This window comes from Trematomus bernacchii, unplaced genomic scaffold, assembly GCF_902827165.1.
Source record: "Trematomus bernacchii unplaced genomic scaffold, fTreBer1.1, whole genome shotgun sequence".
NCBI classification, from domain to species: Eukaryota; Metazoa; Chordata; class Actinopteri; order Perciformes; family Nototheniidae; genus Trematomus; species Trematomus bernacchii.
In genome coordinates, this window is record NW_022987826.1 from 531,143 (window position 1) to 552,018 (window position 20,876).

Here is a 20,876-nt window from a genome sequence, read left to right on the forward strand (position 1 = left end):
GCTCTCTCGTCTGCAGGCCTGTGGAGGAGTGCGCGCCGCGGTGACTCTTCTCTCTACTGAGGTCTTTGAACGCACCGCGGCCCGCCCTCAGGGGAGGGGGGCCGCGCGCCGTCACAATGCCCTCTCTTTGAAACGGACATTATGGGGAAAAGCGTAATTGTGGAGAGAGATGACTCTTACTCTGGGATAAATGCAACCGTGTTTACTGAATGCATTTTCCCACACACACACACCACTCCAGAACTAGAGTTTACAAACGTAAACCACCGTTCTCCTGCGGAGCTATTATACCAGGCAAGGTGTGTTTTCTGACAACAGCACGCCGGCAATAGCATCTCTTGAACCCGCACAGTGCTTTGACAGCACTCGGTTTATCCCACTCACGTGCACATACCCACCTGCTGGCTCCCTATACTGGGGTTTACAGCAGAGGCGGGGAGTGTATGACAGTGTTTCTTCCTCTGGGGATGGTCAAGAAGCAGCCACGCTGCGATTACTCCTTATCCCGTGAGCAAGGAGATCGATCCAAAGAGCCCTTCCGTAAACACGGGGGGCTCCCAGGAGATCAACACGGTCCTCTTTGGAAAGTGCCATGCGGCGTGATCCCCCAGGGACATCACACGGCAGGCAGCGGCGGCGGCCTGTGATGAAGTAGGGTCGCCCCTATATCATGTGAAGGCCTGGGGCAAGGCCCGTGGACCAAGCTACTTATTCGGCCTTGCGGCCCAATAATCGCTCTGACCATGTGAGGCGGGGGCATCTCTAGCAATGAGCGAGTAGCCCACACACCCGCCGCCATGATCATCATCCAGGGAGAGTACAGCCCTGGGCGGTGGACTTCCTGGACGCCGGACCCGGAAGGAATGGCGAACGTGAATTGCCCCGCCTCGGCCATATCCTGGTCCCCCACACTCGAAGCAGAGGTGGTGGGGATTGACGCCCGCTATTTAATCCAGGGCATGATTTAAAAAAATACTCGTTTTCTTTCTTCCTTTCTCTCAAATAATACGTCTCGGACTCAGTGCTAGGCTATCACCTCCGCTCGCTGAAGAGTAAAGGATGGTGGTCAGGAGGCGAGGCCTCCTTTTATACGGAAGTGAGATGCGCACGCATTCAGGTAGGCCCGCCCCGGGGCCGGCTACGTCTATAGAAATCTCAATAGGTGAATGCTTGCATGATAAGGTAGTACCCATAGAGTCCAGTAGAGGGCGGAGCCTGTGAGAGATATAACAGACAGTTGGGATCGCGGCGAAATTCTCTCTGCAGACCCATTCTCACAGCGTTTATCAACCTTTTTCTTACTCAATATCAAGCCACACTTATTGTTTTTACTTTGGCTGTGACTTTGTGTGTGCTCAGGATGAGTTTGGCTGTGTTTCGCTATGTATCCTAAACAAGGAAACAACACCTCCACGGAGCTCAGCGCGATTCACAACGTCCCGACCAATCAGAGCACACTGTGCTCACAGGGAGGGTGGGGGCTGGAGCTATTGGAGCTCCAACGAGCCGTTAAAGGCAGAGAGTGAAATTCAGTGAATACACGTAGTTTACAGAGATGCTGTATGAGAAACCAATGTGAGTTTGGAGAGATGCTGAATGAGAAACCAATGTGAGTTTGGACAAATGCACAATATAAATCTATTCTAGTATACCTCAACAATGGAATTATGATCAGTGGAAATGGCCATGACATGGGACCTTTAAAACAAATAATGCTTCAAATGTAAATATGCCGGATTTTAGCTTTGAGCTCATTTCCATCCGTAGTCCCGTCACATACAACATTTAAGAACATGACATTTATATACATAACAAAAATAAATACATGATATGCAGAAAGAGCAAGAGCAGCATATAAGTATTTACCACATGGCAGCACAATGTAGCAGCTACGACATATAAAGTGCAGGAGAAGATACAAGAGATACATAAAGTGCAAGAGAGGATACCCCTGTGTTAAAGAGCATTTAGCGGTGATTACACGTCTGTTTGTTTCTTATCCATTCTTTGAGTTGACCTTTAAAACTATTGAGAGTGAAACAATCCCGTATCTCAGTTGGGAGGCTGTTCCACAAAGAGCTGCCTTTAATGGAGAGGACATTTTGTTCAAAGGTGGTCCGTCTACGGTGGACCTCACAGTCTCCTCTGGTTTCTGACCTAGTGCAGCGTCCAGTGTGTTTTCTGTGGATGAATTCCCCTAAGGGAGTGGGGGGGGGGGGGCAGTCCATGTAAACATTTATAAAAAAAACACATACTTTTAAAAGACTTAAAATGGTCAAAACTTAAGAAATGGTGTTTCTCAAGGATGGTACTGTGGTGATATGAATAAGGCTTTCTGTCAAACACCTTGATAGCTCTCTTGTACAGCTGTTCTATGGGTTTCAGGTTTGTGGCACAAGCAAACGACATTTGAGAGACACGATGAGATAATTTCAGTGTTTTTCCCATGTACAAAGATGACCGCATCATCGGCATACATCCTAGCCGCCGACTCAGGTAGCCCAGCTGTCTTGGTGCTGTTAGACCTGACAGCTGCCTTTGACACTGTGGACCATAGCATCCTGCTGTCACGGCTTGAACAGTCCGCTGGCATCACAGGCTCTGCCCTTGCATGGTTCAGGTCTTACCTGACAGACCGTAGCTTCTCGGTACAGCTAGGTGCCTTCTCCTCTGCCAAAGCCCCTCTTACCTGTGGGGTTCCCCAAGGCTCGATTCTGGGCCCCATCCTTTTTCTACTGTACATACTGCCCCTAGGTTCAATTCTCACAAAACATAATATTCCCTTCCACTACTACGCCGACGATGTACAGATCTATCTGCCTCTCAAAGCAAATGTCAAACACTCACTACAGCAGTTGATGGACTGCTTAACAGAGATAAAATCCTGGCTGAGCAAAAACGTTCTCAACCTCAACGAGAGCAAGACTGAGGTCATCTTTTTTGGACCCCAACCTCCAGCCTCTCCGGTTGATATTCTGGGCTCTCTCAAAAAAAACATCCTCCCCTCGGTCATGAACCTTGGAGTGACCTTCACTAGCACTTCGACAATTCGACAAGCAGGTCAGCACCGTAGTCAAATCCTGCTTTTTTAAAATAAGACTATTGGCCAAAACCAAGTTGTATTTATCTTTTAATGACTTAGAAAGGGTTATTAACGCCTTTGTAACCTCGAGACCGGACTATTGCAACGCTCTGTATGTGGGTATGGACCAGGCCTCAATCAAACGCTTACAGCTAGTCCAAAATGCAGCTGCACGTTTGCTGATTGGCCACAAAAAGCGTGACCACATCACCCCTATTCTGGCCTCACTACACTGGCTTCCAGTTCGGTTCGGAATTGATTTTAAAATCCTTTTATTTGTTTTCAAACCACTAAATGGGCTGGCTCCGGCCTATATAGCTGAACTCCTCCAGCGCTACACCCCAGCCAGAGCTTTAAGGTCTGCTGACCAGCTGCTGCTGGTAGTGCCCAAGACCAGGCTTAAAACCCCAGGGCACCGAGCCTTCGCAGCAGCTGGCCCTAGGCTCTGGAACACTCTGCCCCTCCATGTGAGGTCGGCCCAGACCCTAGGGGTTTTTAAATCTAAACTAAAAACACACTTCTTCTCTCTGGCCTTCTAGTCAGAGCGGAGCACGACTCCTGACTTTTCCTTGTGTTTTTTAATTTAATTTTTTATATATATCTGTTGTAATTTATTGTCGTTTATTGTGATTGTAGTAATGTGTTTTTATTACATGTACAGCACTTTGGCTCGACCAAAAATCGCTTTTAAATGTGCTTTATAAATAAAACCTGATTTGATTTGATTTTGATTTGATTTGACATCTTTCAGAGTCAGATTTACAAATATTATATTTTGACCTTAATTTAAATATTCTGTTATTTTCAAAAGCTTTTTTAGTAAGATTTTTCGATTAATTTTAAACAGACTGTTCAACAAAAGGATACCCAAAATCTCTATTACTGTTTTGTAAAAGTCCTCCTTATCTTCCTGTAGTTTCAAAAGTCTAGTTTGTTGTTTGCGTCTACCGTCTCTGCGTAGAATAACAGTAGCAACAAGAACCTGTGGGCTCACGTGCGCCCCCTGCAGTGCGGCAGAGGTTATGGCTGCCTCCCCTGGGGCTTTCTCATTGCCGTTGTATGATGAGACCAGCGAGCCTAAATATCATATATACGTGAAATAAGTTTTTTTTTATTTTTTTTATTTTACTTTGGAAATGTTATGCATCTTTTTGGGTGTGAGGTAACATTTGTTGATACATTTAAAGTTTGCTTCTTTGATTTTATTGCTTGTGAATGGAAAGTGTGTTCTTTCACAAATATTCAGCCAAGTAGTTTCATCTATCTATTTTAAAGTTAGAAATGATGACTGAGCTCTTTTAGAAAAAACTGCATTAAATTCACTAATGTTACCTTTGATCGTGCTCGATGACATCAATATCTCCTCCTCTTCAAACAATCCCCATCTCAATTTATTGCTTTCAATAATTGATTGGATCACGTTCCTAATTTGCAGGTATCTGAAAAAATCCTTATTTGAAATGTCATATTCTGCTCTTAAATCATTAAATTATTTCAATGTTATATCTTTATGAAACAAATGTTTCAATTGCTTTATACCTGATAAATAAAAATAAGTTATTTAGAGTCTATGGATGGCGAGGACACATGTAATAAAGGGATCTACAAACATTACATTGGTGACCTACAGTGAGATGGTAACAGGCATGCGCTTAGTGCCCGCGCTCCAGCCAGTTTCTGTAGGGTTACGTGAGGCAGAGCTCGTCCCTGCCTCACTTCTCATCGCTCCCATGAAGCGGAGCTCGGCAAATTTGCCAATTTTGACTATAAAAGCGATTGGAATCATACATAAATCACATTTACAACACAGATCAGTGGAGACATTTTATTATTATTATTATTTAGTTTTTTTCCCGTTACATTGGAGTATGACAGGTGAGGCTCTGCCTCCTCTGTCTCTCCTGACTGCACGTCGCTGGTTGACAAGGTAGGGGGATTTGGCACCGTTGACCGAAACACACTGTTTTCTGTTCGATAAGTAAGACTTAAACCAATGTATCGAAACTGCCGAAAAATTGAAATGAGTCAGCTTTGTAAGGAGCACTTGGTGGTCAACAGTGTCAAAAGCCTTCCTGAGATCAAGGAAGACAGCACCTACATATGGGCTTGTGTCCAACATACATTTAACCTTTTCCACAAAGACACAGTTAGCTGTCTCAGTGGAGTGGTGAGCACGGAAACCAAACTGCATTGGGTGGAGTGGAGCGAAACCTTTGTCAAAATGTATGGTGATTAGTTTTGACACCCATTTCTCAGCTATCTTAGAGACACAGGGGACGATGCTGATTGGTCTGTAATTGGACATCGTGGCCTTATCCCCAGATTTAAAGATCGGTGTCACCGTGGCCACCTTCCAGGATGATGGAACTTCCCTCGTGCTGATAGATTGATTCACTAGCATGGTAATTGGTTTTATTAGACCGTCAATATGTGTCTTTATGAAGTTGGTGTCTAAATCATCTGCATCCCTAGCCTTAGAACCTCTTAACCCTGAGATTATATTTCTTACCTCAACCTCTGTGATTTCCTCCAGGTCAAAAACTGGATGTGTATCCACAGTCGGGCTAGGTGAGACCTCAGATGGCGGGAAGAGCTTTGTGATGTCCAGAGCACTATTTATAAAATACTCATTTAGAGAGCTGGCCAACACTGCAGGGTCTTTTATCAGGGCATCATTGATTTTTTATTCGAGAACATTATTTTCCTGTTTGGTATGCTTACCTAATAGTTTATTTAAGATTCGCCAAACATTTTTACCGTTATCTTTCGCACCTTCAATTATATTGATGAAAAAGTTTGCTTTGGCCTGTCTTATTTTTTGAGTTACTTTGTTACGAGCATGAGTGCATTTCTGTCTGTCAGTGGATAGTCCGGATTTCAAGCTCTGCTTTAATAGTTGGTCTCTAGATTTCATGAGATTCCTGCACTGTAGATTTAGCCAGGGAAGATGATGTTCCTTCCTGTCCCTAAGGCACCCTCTCCTTGAGAAGGAAGACATTGTGTCATTAATTTTAGATATAAACAGATTACTGTTTTCACCAATATCTTCAGAGGACAGAGTGTCCCCCCAATTAATCATTTTCACTGCCTCCATAAAACGTTGTTGCAGGTTTTTGGGCAACACACCCCGTCCTTTCCCCTTCAGTCTGTCCTTCCTAAACACATTATATCCTGACATAGATACAAGAGTGGAAGGTGACGACTGTTTTAGCCAAGATTCAGATATTCCCAAACAGTCAATATTGGACTCAAGGAGGAGATGTTCTAGTTGTTCATGTTTATTGCAGATGCTGCGGAAATGTAAATGTCCACTGAAAAGTCCCTTCGGCTTGCACCGAGGGTCCCACACTGTTTTTGCTTGATTCACTGTTTGAAACATTTTTGTGCAACGGTCTTTTTTAAATACCGGATTTCTAGGCTTTACCTCTGTGCCGTTGTTGATAGTGGAGCAGACAGAGCTAGCTGTTGGTTTGTGGTGATGCGTGAGTCTCCACTGCTAGGCCGCTAGCCCTCGGCGCGGACCCGCAGTTCTCCGATGGTGTGGGAGCTATGCGGCCTCTTCTGAAGTTAGATGGTTGTGTGTGGATCTCTGCTACTCGGCTACCAGCCTTCGGGGCGGACCCGTAGTCCTCCGACGGTGTGGATAGAGGTCCTGCTGCTTGGTCGGCAGCCGTCAGCGCGAGACCGCAGAGACCCACCGGTGGTGCCAGCTGTTCAGCTAGCCAGCCTCTTCGGAAACCCGCCGGCGGCGTGTGGAGCTCGGCGGCCGGGCCGCCAGCTGTCAGGTCGATGGAAGCGACGCCGGGACCCGGACACGTGTGGATCTCTCCCGAGAGCAAGAGACATAGCAGACAGAGCAGAGCCAATAGCCCAATATTCTCCTTTTTTCGTTTTGGTCCCTTTTTTGTGAGAGTCTGCCAGGAGTGCCAGATGAATGTACTGTAGATTACATGCCGACCATGGCCGAAGTGCTTGATATTCAGCCATGTTGCCGGTGCAAACAATGATGCATCCTCCGCGCGTTGTTCCACCAAGGGGGCAAGACGACGAGTGGTGCAGCCAAACAGAGGCCCGAGATTCAGAACAATCATGCACAGATAGATCGCCGCCACTGCGCCCAAACTGCCCGCCGCCATCTTGGACCTCAACCAGCTGGATTTGATGGAAGCTTCCATCAAATCCAGCTGGTTGGTTCATACATCAGTATCCTCATCCTCCTTGACATGTCTGCAGCTTTTGACACCATCTCCCATACCATCCTGTTCAACCGCCTATCCAACTACCTTGGCCTTACGAGTACAGCTCTATCCTGGTTCCACTCATACCTCTCCAACAGGTAACAGTTTGTCACCATCAGAAACTCCAGCTCCCCTCCAGCCCCAGTCAACCAAGGCGTGCCGCAAGGCTCAGTGCTTGGCCCTCTTCCCTTCACCATCTACATGCTCCCCCTTGGTCAAATCATGTATAATGTATAAGTAAAGATACACAACTGCCTAACCATTTTTAATCCTGTTGCACATTTTAACTTTGTTACCCACTTTTGGTTTTAGTCAATCCCTGCAGCTATATAAAGTATGATCTTTTAATGTCATTACATATTCTAACATAACTACAGACCCTGAGTTTATTATGCCTTGCAACTAGTAGCAGGGTCTCAGTTGATCATATTTAAACGTGTCACACATGCACATTCATCTGTTTCTGTTTCAGGGTCCAGCAGCAGAGACCAGACTCTCCCAGCTGTCTGTCCCTAAAGAGCGACTGGTCGAAGGAAGCCATCATAACCTTTAAAGGACGACCTCCATCTGCTGATCAGAAGTAAGCTTTAACTCATAGTAAGAGTCCGGTTATGATCGAATAAATAAAAACGTTTCAGGAAGACCAGAATGAAGGATGGACAGAATCCTCTGGTCTTCAACAGTAGCTGGAAATAAATATTCCTCTAGTGCAAAGTTCCCGCTGACGCACAGGACCACCAGCCTGTTCCCCTGTCCTCCTTCACCCTGAGTGTGTCTCTGTGTGGACAGACATAATGTGAGCTAATGCTTCATGATTCCTCCACAGAGGGGACCAGGAGAGCTCGGAGGTTCCCGGTGGTCAGTCTTCCCAGCAGCATCAGACACAGCTGGACTCCATATTTACGGTGAGTACATGAACTACAGATACTTTACCTCTCTTCTGCTCACAGTCATCTCCATGCTGCACTTTTAGAGAGTCAGTCTGTCCGCATCTGATGTTTGGATCCATGGTTTATAGTTTGTGTTGTTCATGTGATGTTCCAGCTGCTGGAGGACCACATCGTCACCTTTGTGAAGAGCGAGCTGAAGAAGATCCAGAAGGCTCTGAGTTCAGATTACCCAGAAGGCTTAGAGAGTCAGAGTGATGATGAGGAGGTGTTGGAGGCTGAGGATGAAGAGCAGAGGAGGAGCAGAGAGGCATTCCTGAACATCACACTGCACTTCCTGAGGAGCATGAAGCAGGAGGAGCTGGCTGACCGTCTGCACAGCAGTAAGAGGGTTTCTATAGAGATTTAACACTCTGGATAAATGTCTCATCAGCTGATGTCTCAAGGGACCAACATATATCCATATTTTATTCAGAGAACCAGAGTTACAGTGTTCCCAAATGATCTTTTGTTGTGTGTTCTTTCAGAAACCTTTGCTGCAGTGTGTCAGCGTAAACTTAAGTCCACCCTGAAGGAGAGGTTCCAGTGTGTGTTTGAGGGCATTGCTAAAGCAGGAAACCCAACCCTTCTGAACCAGATCTACACAGAGCTCTACATCACAGAGGGGGGGGCTGCAGAGGTCAATGATGAACATGAGGTCAGACAGATTGAAACAGCATCCAGGAAACCAGACAGACCAGAAACAACCATCAGACAAGAAGACCTCTTTAAAGCCTCACCTGGAAGAGATGCACCAATCAGAGCAGTGATGACAAAGGGCGTGGCTGGCATTGGGAAAACAGTCTTAACACAGAAGTTCACTCTGGACTGGGCTGAAGGCAAAGCCAACCAGGACATCCAGTTCATATTTCCATTCACCTTCAGAGAGCTGAATGTGGTGAGAGAGAACAAGTACAGCTTGGTGGAACTTGTTCATCACTTCTTCAGAGAAACCAGAGACGCAGGAATCTGCAGGTTTGATCTGTTCCCGGTGGTGTTCATCTTTGACGGTCTGGATGAGTGTCGACTTCCTCTGGACTTCCACAACACTGAGATCCTGACTGACGTCACAGAGTCCACCTCAGTGGATGTGCTGCTGACAAACCTCATCAGGGGGAAGCTGCTTCCCTCTGCTCGCCTCTGGATAACCACACGACCTGCAGCAGCCAATCAGATCCCTCCTGAGTGTGTGGACATGATGACAGAGGTCCGAGGGTTCACTGACCCACAGAAGGAGGAGTACTTCAGGAAGAGATTCAGAGATCAGGAGCAGGCCGGCACCATCATCTCCCACATCAAGACCTCACGAAGCCTCCACATCATGTGCCACATCCCAGTCTTCTGCTGGATCTCTGCTACAGTTCTGGAGGAGGTGTTGAAAACCAGAGAGGGAGGAGAGCTGCCCAAGACCCTGACTGAGATGTACATCCACTTCCTGGTGGTTCAGTCCAAAGTGAAGATCGTCAAGTATGATGGAGGAGCTGAGACAGATCCACTCTGGAGTCCAGAGAGCAGGAAGATGATGGAGTCTCTGGGAAAACTGGCTTTTGAGCAGCTGCAGAAAGGCAACCTGATCTTCTATGAGTCCGACCTGACAGAGTGTGGCATCGATATCAGAGCAGCCTCAGTGTACTCAGGAGTGTTCACACAGGTCTTTAGAGAGGAGAGAGGACTGTACCAGGACAAGGTGTTCTGCTTCGTCCATCTGAGCGTTCAGGAGTTTCTGGCTGCTCTTCATGTCCATCTGACCTTCATCAACTCTGGAGTCAACCTGCTGGCAGAAGAACCAACAACCTCCCAGAAGTCTGAAGTCAAACCTGAACTAACACATCTCTACCAGAGTGCTGTGGACCAGGCCTTACAGAGTCCAAACGGACACCTGGACTTGTTCCTGCGCTTCTTCCTGGGTCTTTCACTACAGACCAATCAGAAACTCCTACGAGGCCTGCTGACACAGACAGGAAGTGGCTCAGAGATCAACAAGAAAACAGTCCAGTACATCAAGAAGAAGATGGATGAGGATCTGTCTGCAGAGAGAAGCATCAACCTGTTCCACTGTCTGAATGAACTGAATGATCGTTCTCTAGTGGAGGAGATCCAACAGTACCTGAGTTCAGGAAGTCTCTCAACAGATAAACTGTCTCCTGCTCAGTGGTCAGCTCTGGTCTTCATCTTACTGTCATCAGGAGAAGATTTGGACGTGTTTGACCTGCATAAATACTCTGCTTCAGAGGAGGCTCTTCTGAGGCTGCTGCCAGTGGTCAAAGCCTCCAACAAAGCTCTGTAAGTACAGAGATCATTTGATTTAGTGAATCAGTTATTAATACACTGCTGTCTTCTGAATAACTGTTGTCCTCATCGTCTCTTCAGGCTGAGTGGCTGTAACCTCTCAGAGAGAAGCTGTGAAGCTCTGTCCTCAGTCCTCAGCTCCCAGTCCTCTAGTCTGAGAGAGCTGGACCTGAGTAACAACGACCTGCAGGATTCAGGAGTGAAGCTGCTGTCTGCTGGACTGGAGAGTCCACACTGTGAACTGAAGACTCTCAGGTCAGAGACCAATACAGTTTGATTTAGCCAGCAATAAAAGTCAATACCAACATCAGCCATGCTGTTGTGGTGTGGGAATACCATCATCAATAACATAATTGAAGTGAAACAAGACACAATACATCTGTCACAATTCACAAAATGGTTATTGGCACAAACTTCTTTAACCTGTTAAGCCCGAGAGACCCCGGTACCGGGGTACTGCCGCAACATCTTGCAGGAAACAGTGTCTGAGGGCATGGTCATTTAATAAAACTATGAATATTTTATATCCATGTAACGGGAAGAAACTCATCTAACTGATCATTTTTTTTTTTTTTTTAAAGAAAACCCACAATGCTAACACTGAGCCTCTGAATTAGCAACGAGCGAAAAATGCTAACACCTTACTGCACCGAAAATCACTCACAAAACCTTATTATTTATCTTTTCACCACATCCAACACATCGATTCACATCGTGAGGTGACACAGAATCTATTGACACCGACATTACCACTGAATTATACGTATTTGCGACGTTATAAGCAAAAACGGACATCAAAACAGGTGACGCTAGGTAGCTAAAAATGCTCACATTTTTACCTTGGCTCTGTAGTCTCTCCAAAGTGGTCTTCAATGGCATTAAAACGATAAAAACGCTGCTTAAGTTAATCCATAGGTTAATCCAATGTGTCTGTGTCCCTTTGAAATGATTTCTGATAATCCATAAGCATTAAAACTGCTTTTCCGTTTCCAGATGTCAAAGCTAGAGATAGGTTCACTCTGATGCAAAATTACATGCGTGAAGCCCCCACCCTTTCTCTTCACAACGTGTGTGTGTGGGGGACACCCCTTCGATTCTATTGGCTCTAACGGTCAGAAAGAGGTGTCAACCATCAAAATCGAGCAAGGGGGGCCAGAGATATGGAAAATCCACCCAAATGACCCCAGAAGTGGTTTCTTTTTGCTAAATCTCTCTAAAAAGGTCAAATGTCACTTGTTTTGCATCAATCTTGATACAGGGTACTTATTATATGTTGTACTTTGGATTCCTAAAGCTTTTAGTCTACCTTACCATCATCCAAGGGTAGTTATCACTATAAGTACAAAATAATATTTGGACAGACACTATAATTTACAGTTTTACAGTTTTACATGTAAAATCTGAATTTTCTTTAAAATAATAAACATCTATATTGATTCTGACTTTTCTACATCCAACTCACAGGTTTATCATTACTTTGAGAAAAAAGATTATTAATTTAACCCTTTTAGAAGGGAAGATATGGTCATTTGTTCTGGGAATGTCATTTTCGAGCCTGAGACCTGAAAAACAGGCTCAGGGCTTAACAGGTTAAAGATCAGGGGGGTCCAAACTTTTTCCACTGAGGGCCACATACAGAAAAATATGCAAAGGGGATCTCACTAGAGGTATATCGCCTCATTAGATAAGTTATAAGTTAGCAAAATCAATCAAATGTAGGTAAATGATTCTTGATACTTGAATATGCTTTAACAAAAAAACACAGCCTACATCTCAGCTCTCCAGAGGGTTTCCTTTGTTGGCGCCTCATCCTTTAAAACAGAAGCCTCAGATTGCTTATAATAAGGATACATAGGAAGGGTTTGTTATGCAAAAAAGCAGAGGTGTGGACTCGAGTCACATGACTTGGACTCGAGTCAGACTCGAGTCCCCAATTTGATGACTTTGGACTCGACTTGACAAAATCACAAAACACTTGCGACTCGACTTGGACTTGAACACCAATGACTCGGGACTTGACTTGGACTTGAGCCTTCTGACTTGAGGTGACTTGATAATTTAATTCAGGGGTCTCCAACACGCCGATCGCGAGCTGCCGTTAGAAGAGCAGACTCCCGTCGGGGAGAGCAGAATCTTCAGCCGCTCCAACTCTTGCTGTGAATCCTTGCAGGCAGGGGCGGGACTTTATTTTGCTGAGCCACCATGCGGCCAATCATATGCGAGGACACACTAGGATCATACCATTATGTGAAAGAAGGGTGGGGGGCAGACGCTCCAAAGACAGCAGGTGTAGTGGTACAGGCCAGCTACACAGAGCGACGGGGAGACGGGGAGCCGGATTTAAATGCAAGCGCGTCGGAAAAAGTCAAGAAATTAGCGAAAACCGAAAAAAGAAGCAGCATCTGGCTGCATTTCAATGATATTGGAGAAAGCAAAGCTGAGTGCAGGATTTGTAAAATGAAAATAACCTTCAGAGCAGGGTTTTGTTTTGGTAACCACTCAGGATTTATTGCCAGAGGTGGGTGTAGGAATACTCGGTTACAATAAAAAGTCCTGCATTCAAAATGTTACTCAAGTAAAAGTAGAAAAGTATTATCATCAAAATATAGTTAAAGTACCACCTGCAGAGGGATCTAGATTCAGGTTTTTTTCCGCATAAAGACCGCCTCGCTGCACATTATCCCTTGCATAAAGATAGATCGTGGGTCCCTTATAACATGTTGTACACAGTGGAAATAAACATTCTGGTCACCTCAACATCAGGGATCTTATCCATTAAACTCCTTCTGAATCAAACCGTCACGGTAGCCTTACCTTACTGATCCCTCTTAAAATAGAAGAAAACATGTTACTTTACCAGCAGAGAGAAAATGGATTATTAAATTATTAACCTGTTCCACTCTGAGCCTGTTTTTCAGGTCTCAGGCTCGAAAATGACATTCCCAGAACAAATGACCATATCTTCCCTTCTAAAAGGGTTAAATTAATAATCTTTTCTCAAAGTAATGATACACCTGTGAGTTGGATGTAGAAGTGTCAGAATCAATATAAATGTTTTTTATTTTAAAGAAAATTCAGATTTTACATAGTAAAAAACTGTAAATTATAGTGTCCGTCCAAAAATTATTTTTTACAGATAGTGAAAACTACCCTTGGATGATGGGTTAGTAGACTAAAAGCTTTAGGAATCCAAAGTACAACATATAATAAGTACCCTGTATCAAGATTGATGCAAAACAAGTGAAATTTGACCTTTTTAGAGAGATTTAGCCAAAAACTGGGCCATCTGGGGTCATTTGGGTGGATTTGACCTATCTCTGGCCCCCCTTGCTCGATCTGGTTGGTTGACATACCCTTGTGACCGTTAGAGCCAATAGAATCGAAGGAGGATACTTACATAGACACACATTGTAAAGAAAAAATGTTGCCGCTTCGCGTGTGGAAAGCGAAACTAAACTGGAGGAATGTCTCCTTCTGGAGTTTGGAAACTAAAACGCAGTTGTATTGCTTATGGATTATCAGAAATAATTTCAAAGAAGGCACAGACACATAGGATGAACCTATGGATTAACTGCAGCATCGTTTTTTTATCGTTTTAATGCCATTGAAGACCACTTTTGACCAAGGTAAGATATATTTACGTGTTTAGCTTCTTAGCTCCACATGTGATGATGTACGCTTTCGTTGATAGCGTCGCGAATGTTTATCACTGAGTGTTGAGGTGGGCACCGTTAGATTCAGTGTCTCCAGGACACCAAAAAATAGTGTTTGGTTGTGCATCTAGGATAAGTAATAAGGGAGTTCTGAGTGAGTTTATGTGTCTTTGTCGGTCCCGTTTTTTCGATCGAGGCTAATTCAGAGGCTGAGTGCTAGCATTGTGGGGTTTTTTTGAAAAAAAAAATTAAAAAGATCAGTTAGCTGAGTTTCTTCCCGTTACATGGATATAACACATTCATAGTTTTATTCAATATTAAGATTCCTTAGACGTTGTTTCCTGCAAATGACGCGTTTATCCGCCCGGTACCGGGGGGAAGGCGTGAAACAGGTTAATGTGACTAATAAAGAGCAGTTTGATTATTAAGTATTATTCTGTTGATCGATGTCATTACATTTGGTGAAAAGCACATAATGACTTGTTTAAGACTCGTTTTGTCAAAGTTTAGGACTTGGACTTGACTTGAACTTGCCCATCCTGACTTGAGACTTGACTTGGACTTGAGCGCAAAGACTTGAGACTTGACTCGGACTTGCAAAACAATGACTTGGTCCCACCTCTGCAAAAAAGTGAATGGGCTTTTATTTGATCAACTAAGATTTGTTAGAAAATGTTTTCAACTTGAATTGACTGAATTTATTTGAAAATTGGGCTTATTAACACATGAATACTTCTGTTTGATGTATGTTTACATATATATTACTACTATTATACAATATAACAAAAGCACAAGGGCCTCTCTAGTCTTTGTTCACATCATTATCTAGTCCTTTGTTTGATGATCTTTTCATATCAATAAGACCCTTACCATGGCTGTCCATCTGAACTGTGAAGCAGTGACTAGAGTTTTAGGTGAAGAGATGACACAGAGATGATGCAGTAATAAGCCCCCCCCCCCTCTTCCAGTCCTGGACCCTCAGATGATCTGACGGCTTGTTTGTGTGTCTGCAGGCTGTCAGGCTGTCTGATCACAGAGGAAGGCTGTGATGCTCTGGCCTCAGCTTTAAACCCCTCCCATCTGAGAGAGCTGGACCTGAGCTACAATCATCCAGGAGACTCAGGGGGGAGGCTGCTGTCTGCTGGACTGGACACACTCAGGTATGGAGAGGCACTCAGTCTGATAGAGGAGGTAGAAACTGGGTCCTATGACCTATGACATTCACACAGATGTGTTTTATATTTAGCACAGGAAATGACATCATGAATAAATAAACTGATTCATTTCCAGATGTTTTATTCTGAGTCCTAGCAAACGGCCAATCAGAAGAACCTCCCCTGGAATGAAAAGAATGATTTATTAGTTTCATTGTTGGGAGTAACGTGTTACAGTAATCAGATTACATTTGTCTGTAACGCAGTAGTGTAACGCTTTACTGTTGGTTCAGCAGTAATTATATTTAAGTTACTGAGCAGGAAATGATCTTGTTACCTACGTTACGTTAAGCTCTTCGACTTTCTGCATAACGGGAGGACAGAAAACTAAATCAAACGTCTCTTTAAGATCGGGCTACACTCAGAGTTCATGGCTGAGGAGATGGGGCACATAGCAAACATCGTGGAAGACATGTTGCCCCTTTCATTAAAGGTCTCCTTTTATCCATAACTATGTGTCCCCGGTGTGTCCCCGGTGTGTCAGGAGACTCACAATGTGTCAGAAAACAAAACCCTCTCTCTTTTCCTCCGTACCCACATCTCTAAAAACAGGGCTACAACGGAGCTGATCCAGATTTGCTGCCGATATGACGTAATATCGGAAATGTGGGCGGGCTTTACACCCGAATTTATTTACAAACTAATGCATTTAGTTTTGCAAAGAAAAAACGAACACATAACATTTTTCTAATAAATCATGTTTCAGAGACAAATTCAGCACCACAGTACACAACTTTTTTTTACAAGTACAAAACTTTTTCTTCTCACGGCGGAATATTACTGCCAAAAGTCACGTGACTCACTCACGTGACTTTTGGCAGTAATATTCCGCTGTGGCTGGCTCATACACACTCACACATGCTCACTCACACATGCTCCACGGCAGCAGGGGGCGCTACTGAGTCCATTGAGAAGGCGGGAGGTTGAGCAGAGCATGGAACAGCCCTTGCCAGGTGGGAGGTTGAGCAGAGCATGGAACAGCCCTTGCCAGCCTGATGACAGGTGTTTCTAGCGATCCAGCGATCTGGTTCAGTGTTATCGTGATAATATTATAAACAAGGTGAATTTAGCGATCACAACGAAAACAGCCAAGACACATATTGAGCCCAGAAAATGAATGTTCTTAGGGCTGTAAATATAATAAGACTTTGTCTAAAATGGACAACATTGTAACTAAGGAGATTTAAACTATACAGCGATTCTGCACTCGGTCAATCAGCTGCTCTTCATTTTCTTTCCTGCTATATTCAATGAGTGATACAAATATTTTTTACCATACGTTCTGAATAAAACTGATACTGTTGGACTCGGTACTAGTTGACTGCTACCAGAAATAAAATGAAGTACTTTTACTGTGTACTTTGTGAGTAATCCTCTGTCAATGTCCCCTCCATAGTACATAATGCAAGTTATAAAAAGAACTCACCTAAAATTAAATGCTATGTTAAAAAAAAGAAAAGAGGAGGGGGAGCTAATGCCTGCTCAGAATTCTACGAGAAAAAAATGCTGCCGTGATTAAACTCCATATCCTGTTCCAAAAGCATCAATCTGGTGCACTTTGAGAGCAACATGAGGAGATCTATGGATACATCTCTCAACACCCATATGAAACTGAACTGGAAACAGATTTTCTTTATGGATATTTTACAAATCACTCTCTTTTCAAACTGTATTCTTGTTTATTAATAACAACTTGTTTTTACTGTCATATAGTATTTTATACCTGTTTACTTTATTCTCTTATTTCTTTATAACTTTAATGATCATATAAAGATGTGCCTTTACCTCACTGGTTGTAGAAAAAGCTTCTTATATTCGTTAGCATAGCTAGCTAACCAGATGCTAATAACAGCAAAGGTATTGACTGTATGATCAGTATGACAGATGAACAGATCTCCTCTGGGCTTTCAACTAAAGACACAGCCACGCAGAAACTGCAGCATGTGTACGTCTCCTTATGGGTACTGCACTTTGTGAAGTGGTGGAGCGGCGTTCTGGTGCTCTCCGTCAGAACTGCACCCCTGTCAGACGAGACATATACTACGTGATGACACGTTAGGCTCGTGTTGTGTTCAAGGACCCTGACCTAACCCAGGAAAAACAGGCACTCACTTGTTTAATTTTTTTGCGGTCTAGATTTCCTTTTTTTGCGTGTGTTTATAAATTGCCTCGAGGGCCGTACCAAATGGTCTCGCGGTCCGTATACGGCCCGGAGGCCGGAGGTTCCCCAACCCTGATTTAAAGACTAACTAACCCCCCACCTGTTTTCAGCATGGAGCCTGCTGCAGTCCGGTTCTTGAGGCCAGGAGGTCTCAGGAAGTGTAAGTGTGTTTTTAATCATGAACATCTTCACACTGGGACATCACAGGTGCTTTAATAACCTTTAATACCTGCTGTGTCTCTCATCAGATTCCTGTGGACTCACACTGGACTCAAACACAGTGAGCAGGTTCCTCCAACTGTCTGACAACAACAGGACGGTGACACGTGTGAAGGAGAAGCAGAAATATCCTGATCATCCAGAGAGGTTTGACTCCTGGTGTCAGCTGATGTGTAGAGAAGCTCTGATTGGTCGCTGTTACTGGGAGGTCGAGTGGAGAGGAGAGGTTCGTATAGCAGTGACTTACAGAGGAATCAGCAGGAGAGGAGGCAGAGAGGACAGTTGGTTTGGAAGGAATGATCAGTCCTGGAGTCTGAGCTGCTCTGGTGGTGGTTACTATGTCTTTCACAATAACAGAAACACAAACATCTCCTCCTCCGCCTCCCCCGCCTCCTCCTTCTTGTCCTCCTTCTTCTCCTCCTTCTCCTCCCTTTTCTCTTCCTCCTCCTCCCCCTCCTCCTCCTCCTCTGGTAGAGTAGCAGTGTATCTGGATCATCCTGCTGGCTCTCTCTCCTTCTACAGAGTCTCCTCTGACACACTGATCCACCTCCACACCTTCAGAACCACATTCACTGAACCTCTCTACGCTGGGTTTGGGTTTGTGTCTGGTTCCTCAGTGTCTCTGTGTTCTCTGCAGGAGTGATCCCCCCCCCCCCCAAAAAGAGAGAGGGGCTGATAATAAAAGTGTAAAACTAAGATTTCTGAGATTATCTGAAAAAATGTCTGTATGTTAATTTTCTTTTTAAACAAATCTAAATGTTGAGATTTCATAAAATAAAGTTTTTCAAAAAGAAACCAGGATTGTAAGATTTTAAGAAAAAGCTCAAAACAAAAGTCAGTCTTTGCAAAGATGAAACTCAGAAAGAGGTTGAATAACAACAGGAAGTCCATTCTGATTTATTTCCACACGGAGGCTTTTATTCTGAAACTGCAGGAAAATGTACATTTATCCAAAAGTCTTCCCACCATCTGTAGTTTGTGAACACGTGACATCACTTCAGTTTGAATGGCAGCAGTAAAGGGTTACTGAGGCTCGTTAAGAACAGGTCATAGTGACGAGTTCAATCACTTCTGCACAATATAATATATGATGTCTACAAACTAACATATAATAACGTCTGAAGTGCAAACGTGAACATAAAGTGCAAACCACAGCGTGCATGCATTTGAGCTCAATGACCGGCTTCCCTGTGAATATTTAAAATATAACGTGGCCCTACACAGCAGAGTCTGAGCGGCACAGTGTGCAGCTTTTATTTTAATGCTGGCTTTTTACTCTCATGCAAACATGGTCATTACTTTTTAAGAAGGGTCAGATTCGATGAGCCTTATTTGCATTTAGGAAACTAATCTTCCCTAAACAGCACGATGATGTTTGAATGAACACGGCTGCTTCTGGGGTGAATGTAAACCTCTGATCTGGGTTAGATGGGTTTATTAACAGACCAATCACATGATGATTGTCTCATCATTAACACTCATGTACTTTCAATGTAAGCAGCTGATCTAATGAATAAAGTCTGTGTCTTGAGTCGGACTCGTGGCCTGTCTTTGTCTCAGTTTGATGACTTCTTCCATTCTTGATGGATCAGAAATATATGGATACAGAATTTTGACATTTTTAGAAATAATTCATAATTTTGAGAAAGTCATAATTTTGAGATTTTTTAAAAAAAGTCTGAATTTTGCCAAAAAGAAATCAGGATTTTGAGAAAAAGGACTCGTGGCCTGTCTTTGTCTCAGTTTGATGGTTTGTTTATATCTTTGTTCCATATTTATAATGATCAAAAAGCTTCAGATTTGGTGTGATTCTCTTCCCCCATTAGAGACGGAGACAGGAGCAGCTCACTTCCTGGGTCAGTTTAGTGTTGTTTTGCTAGACGACACCTATCAGGAGAAGTGACTCTTTGAAAACAGAGACACCAGCTCTTTTCTCCCCAGCAGTCGCCTCAATATACCATGATGCAATGCAAAGCCCTGGTGCATGATGGGAAGCAGCAGCACTTTAACTCTGCTGGGAGACACATTGTGGGACATCCAGTCAGAGATATCAGCAACAGACAGTACTAGTTAGAGTTACAGAGAAAAGAAGAAGTCTACCTTTATTTCTATTTGAGATGTTTACATAATGGGTTGTTTCTTTCTAGTCTTTTAATTTCTCTAATGTACAATGCCTTGTCTTTTTATGCTGCTGCAACGCAAATATTTCCATTTCCTGAATTTTTAGATTTTCAGAAAAGTCCGAATTTTGAGAAAAAAATCTGAATTTTGAGAAAAAGTCAGAATTTTGAGAATAAAGTCAGTATTTTGTAGATGACAGGACGTATGATTACCTACAAGAACCAGTATTCCTCCATCTTGTGACTGTGTAACTCCCTCTCTGCACAATCAAGGGTTAAGTATGAAACCACGGTTAAAACAACCTTTACTGTTAGTGAAAAAGCTTCACTCACTTTATTTCAGCTTTTATGAATCCAAAATGTTGTGCCATCCACATATAAACACATGAATATTCAAAAGGGATGGCATGGTGTTGATGATGATTTAGTAATGGAAACACATGTCACTTCTTTTTGCATATTGGAATGATTGGACGTGGTCCTTCAGTATGTTTAGAGCCTCCTCAACAATGTGCTTTTTTATTCAAAAATAACAAACCTCTATTTTTAAATTGACCAAAGAATTAAAAAGTATTAAGCTGCTAAAATAATCTACGGAAAAAGGAGACTGCAATGTTCCTCCTGTGTATACAAGAAAATAACATGAATGCCTTCATTAAAGTGGACCTATCATGCTATATTTGAATAATATAGTGTAGGACCATACCTATATAAGGCATATTTATACTTTTTTTTTTTTTTAAATACCAAACAGATCATGCATTTTAGCCATGCCTCATTTTGCTCAATTTGACATTTTTTAGCTCTGTTTTTGGAAGGGAAGATAAGGGCAGAACAGCACCATCTACAGGCCTGGCATATGTACTACAGCGTCTCCAGCGCTTTCAAATGGCAATGGCCGTGGCTGTCTCCTCCTGATTGGTGGAGTTGGCCCAATAGCCGTAGCGCCACCGTCCTGACGTCAAGACAGTGTT

The 20,876-nt window shown here is 43.6% G+C and overlaps 1 protein-coding gene across 1 annotated transcript in view; it reads left to right on the forward strand.

The window, feature by feature from the left end:
* LOC117499356 (NLR family CARD domain-containing protein 3-like) overlaps positions 1 to 19,685 on the forward strand; it is a 106,912-nt gene extending 87,227 nt beyond the window's left edge. The window contains exons 5-14 of the mRNA XM_034151701.1: positions 7,793 to 7,900; positions 8,147 to 8,225; positions 8,365 to 8,590; positions 8,735 to 10,529; positions 10,617 to 10,790; positions 15,202 to 15,348; positions 17,674 to 17,723; positions 17,812 to 18,184; positions 18,305 to 18,390; positions 19,609 to 19,685. Of these exons, the coding sequence (XP_034007592.1) occupies positions 7,793 to 7,900; positions 8,147 to 8,225; positions 8,365 to 8,590; positions 8,735 to 10,529; positions 10,617 to 10,790; positions 15,202 to 15,348; positions 17,674 to 17,723; positions 17,812 to 18,184; positions 18,305 to 18,390; positions 19,609 to 19,685 (3,115 nt within the window). The remainder of the gene's footprint in view (positions 1 to 7,792; positions 7,901 to 8,146; positions 8,226 to 8,364; positions 8,591 to 8,734; positions 10,530 to 10,616; positions 10,791 to 15,201; positions 15,349 to 17,673; positions 17,724 to 17,811; positions 18,185 to 18,304; positions 18,391 to 19,608) is intronic.
* The last annotated feature ends 1,191 nt before the right edge of the window (positions 19,686 to 20,876 follow it).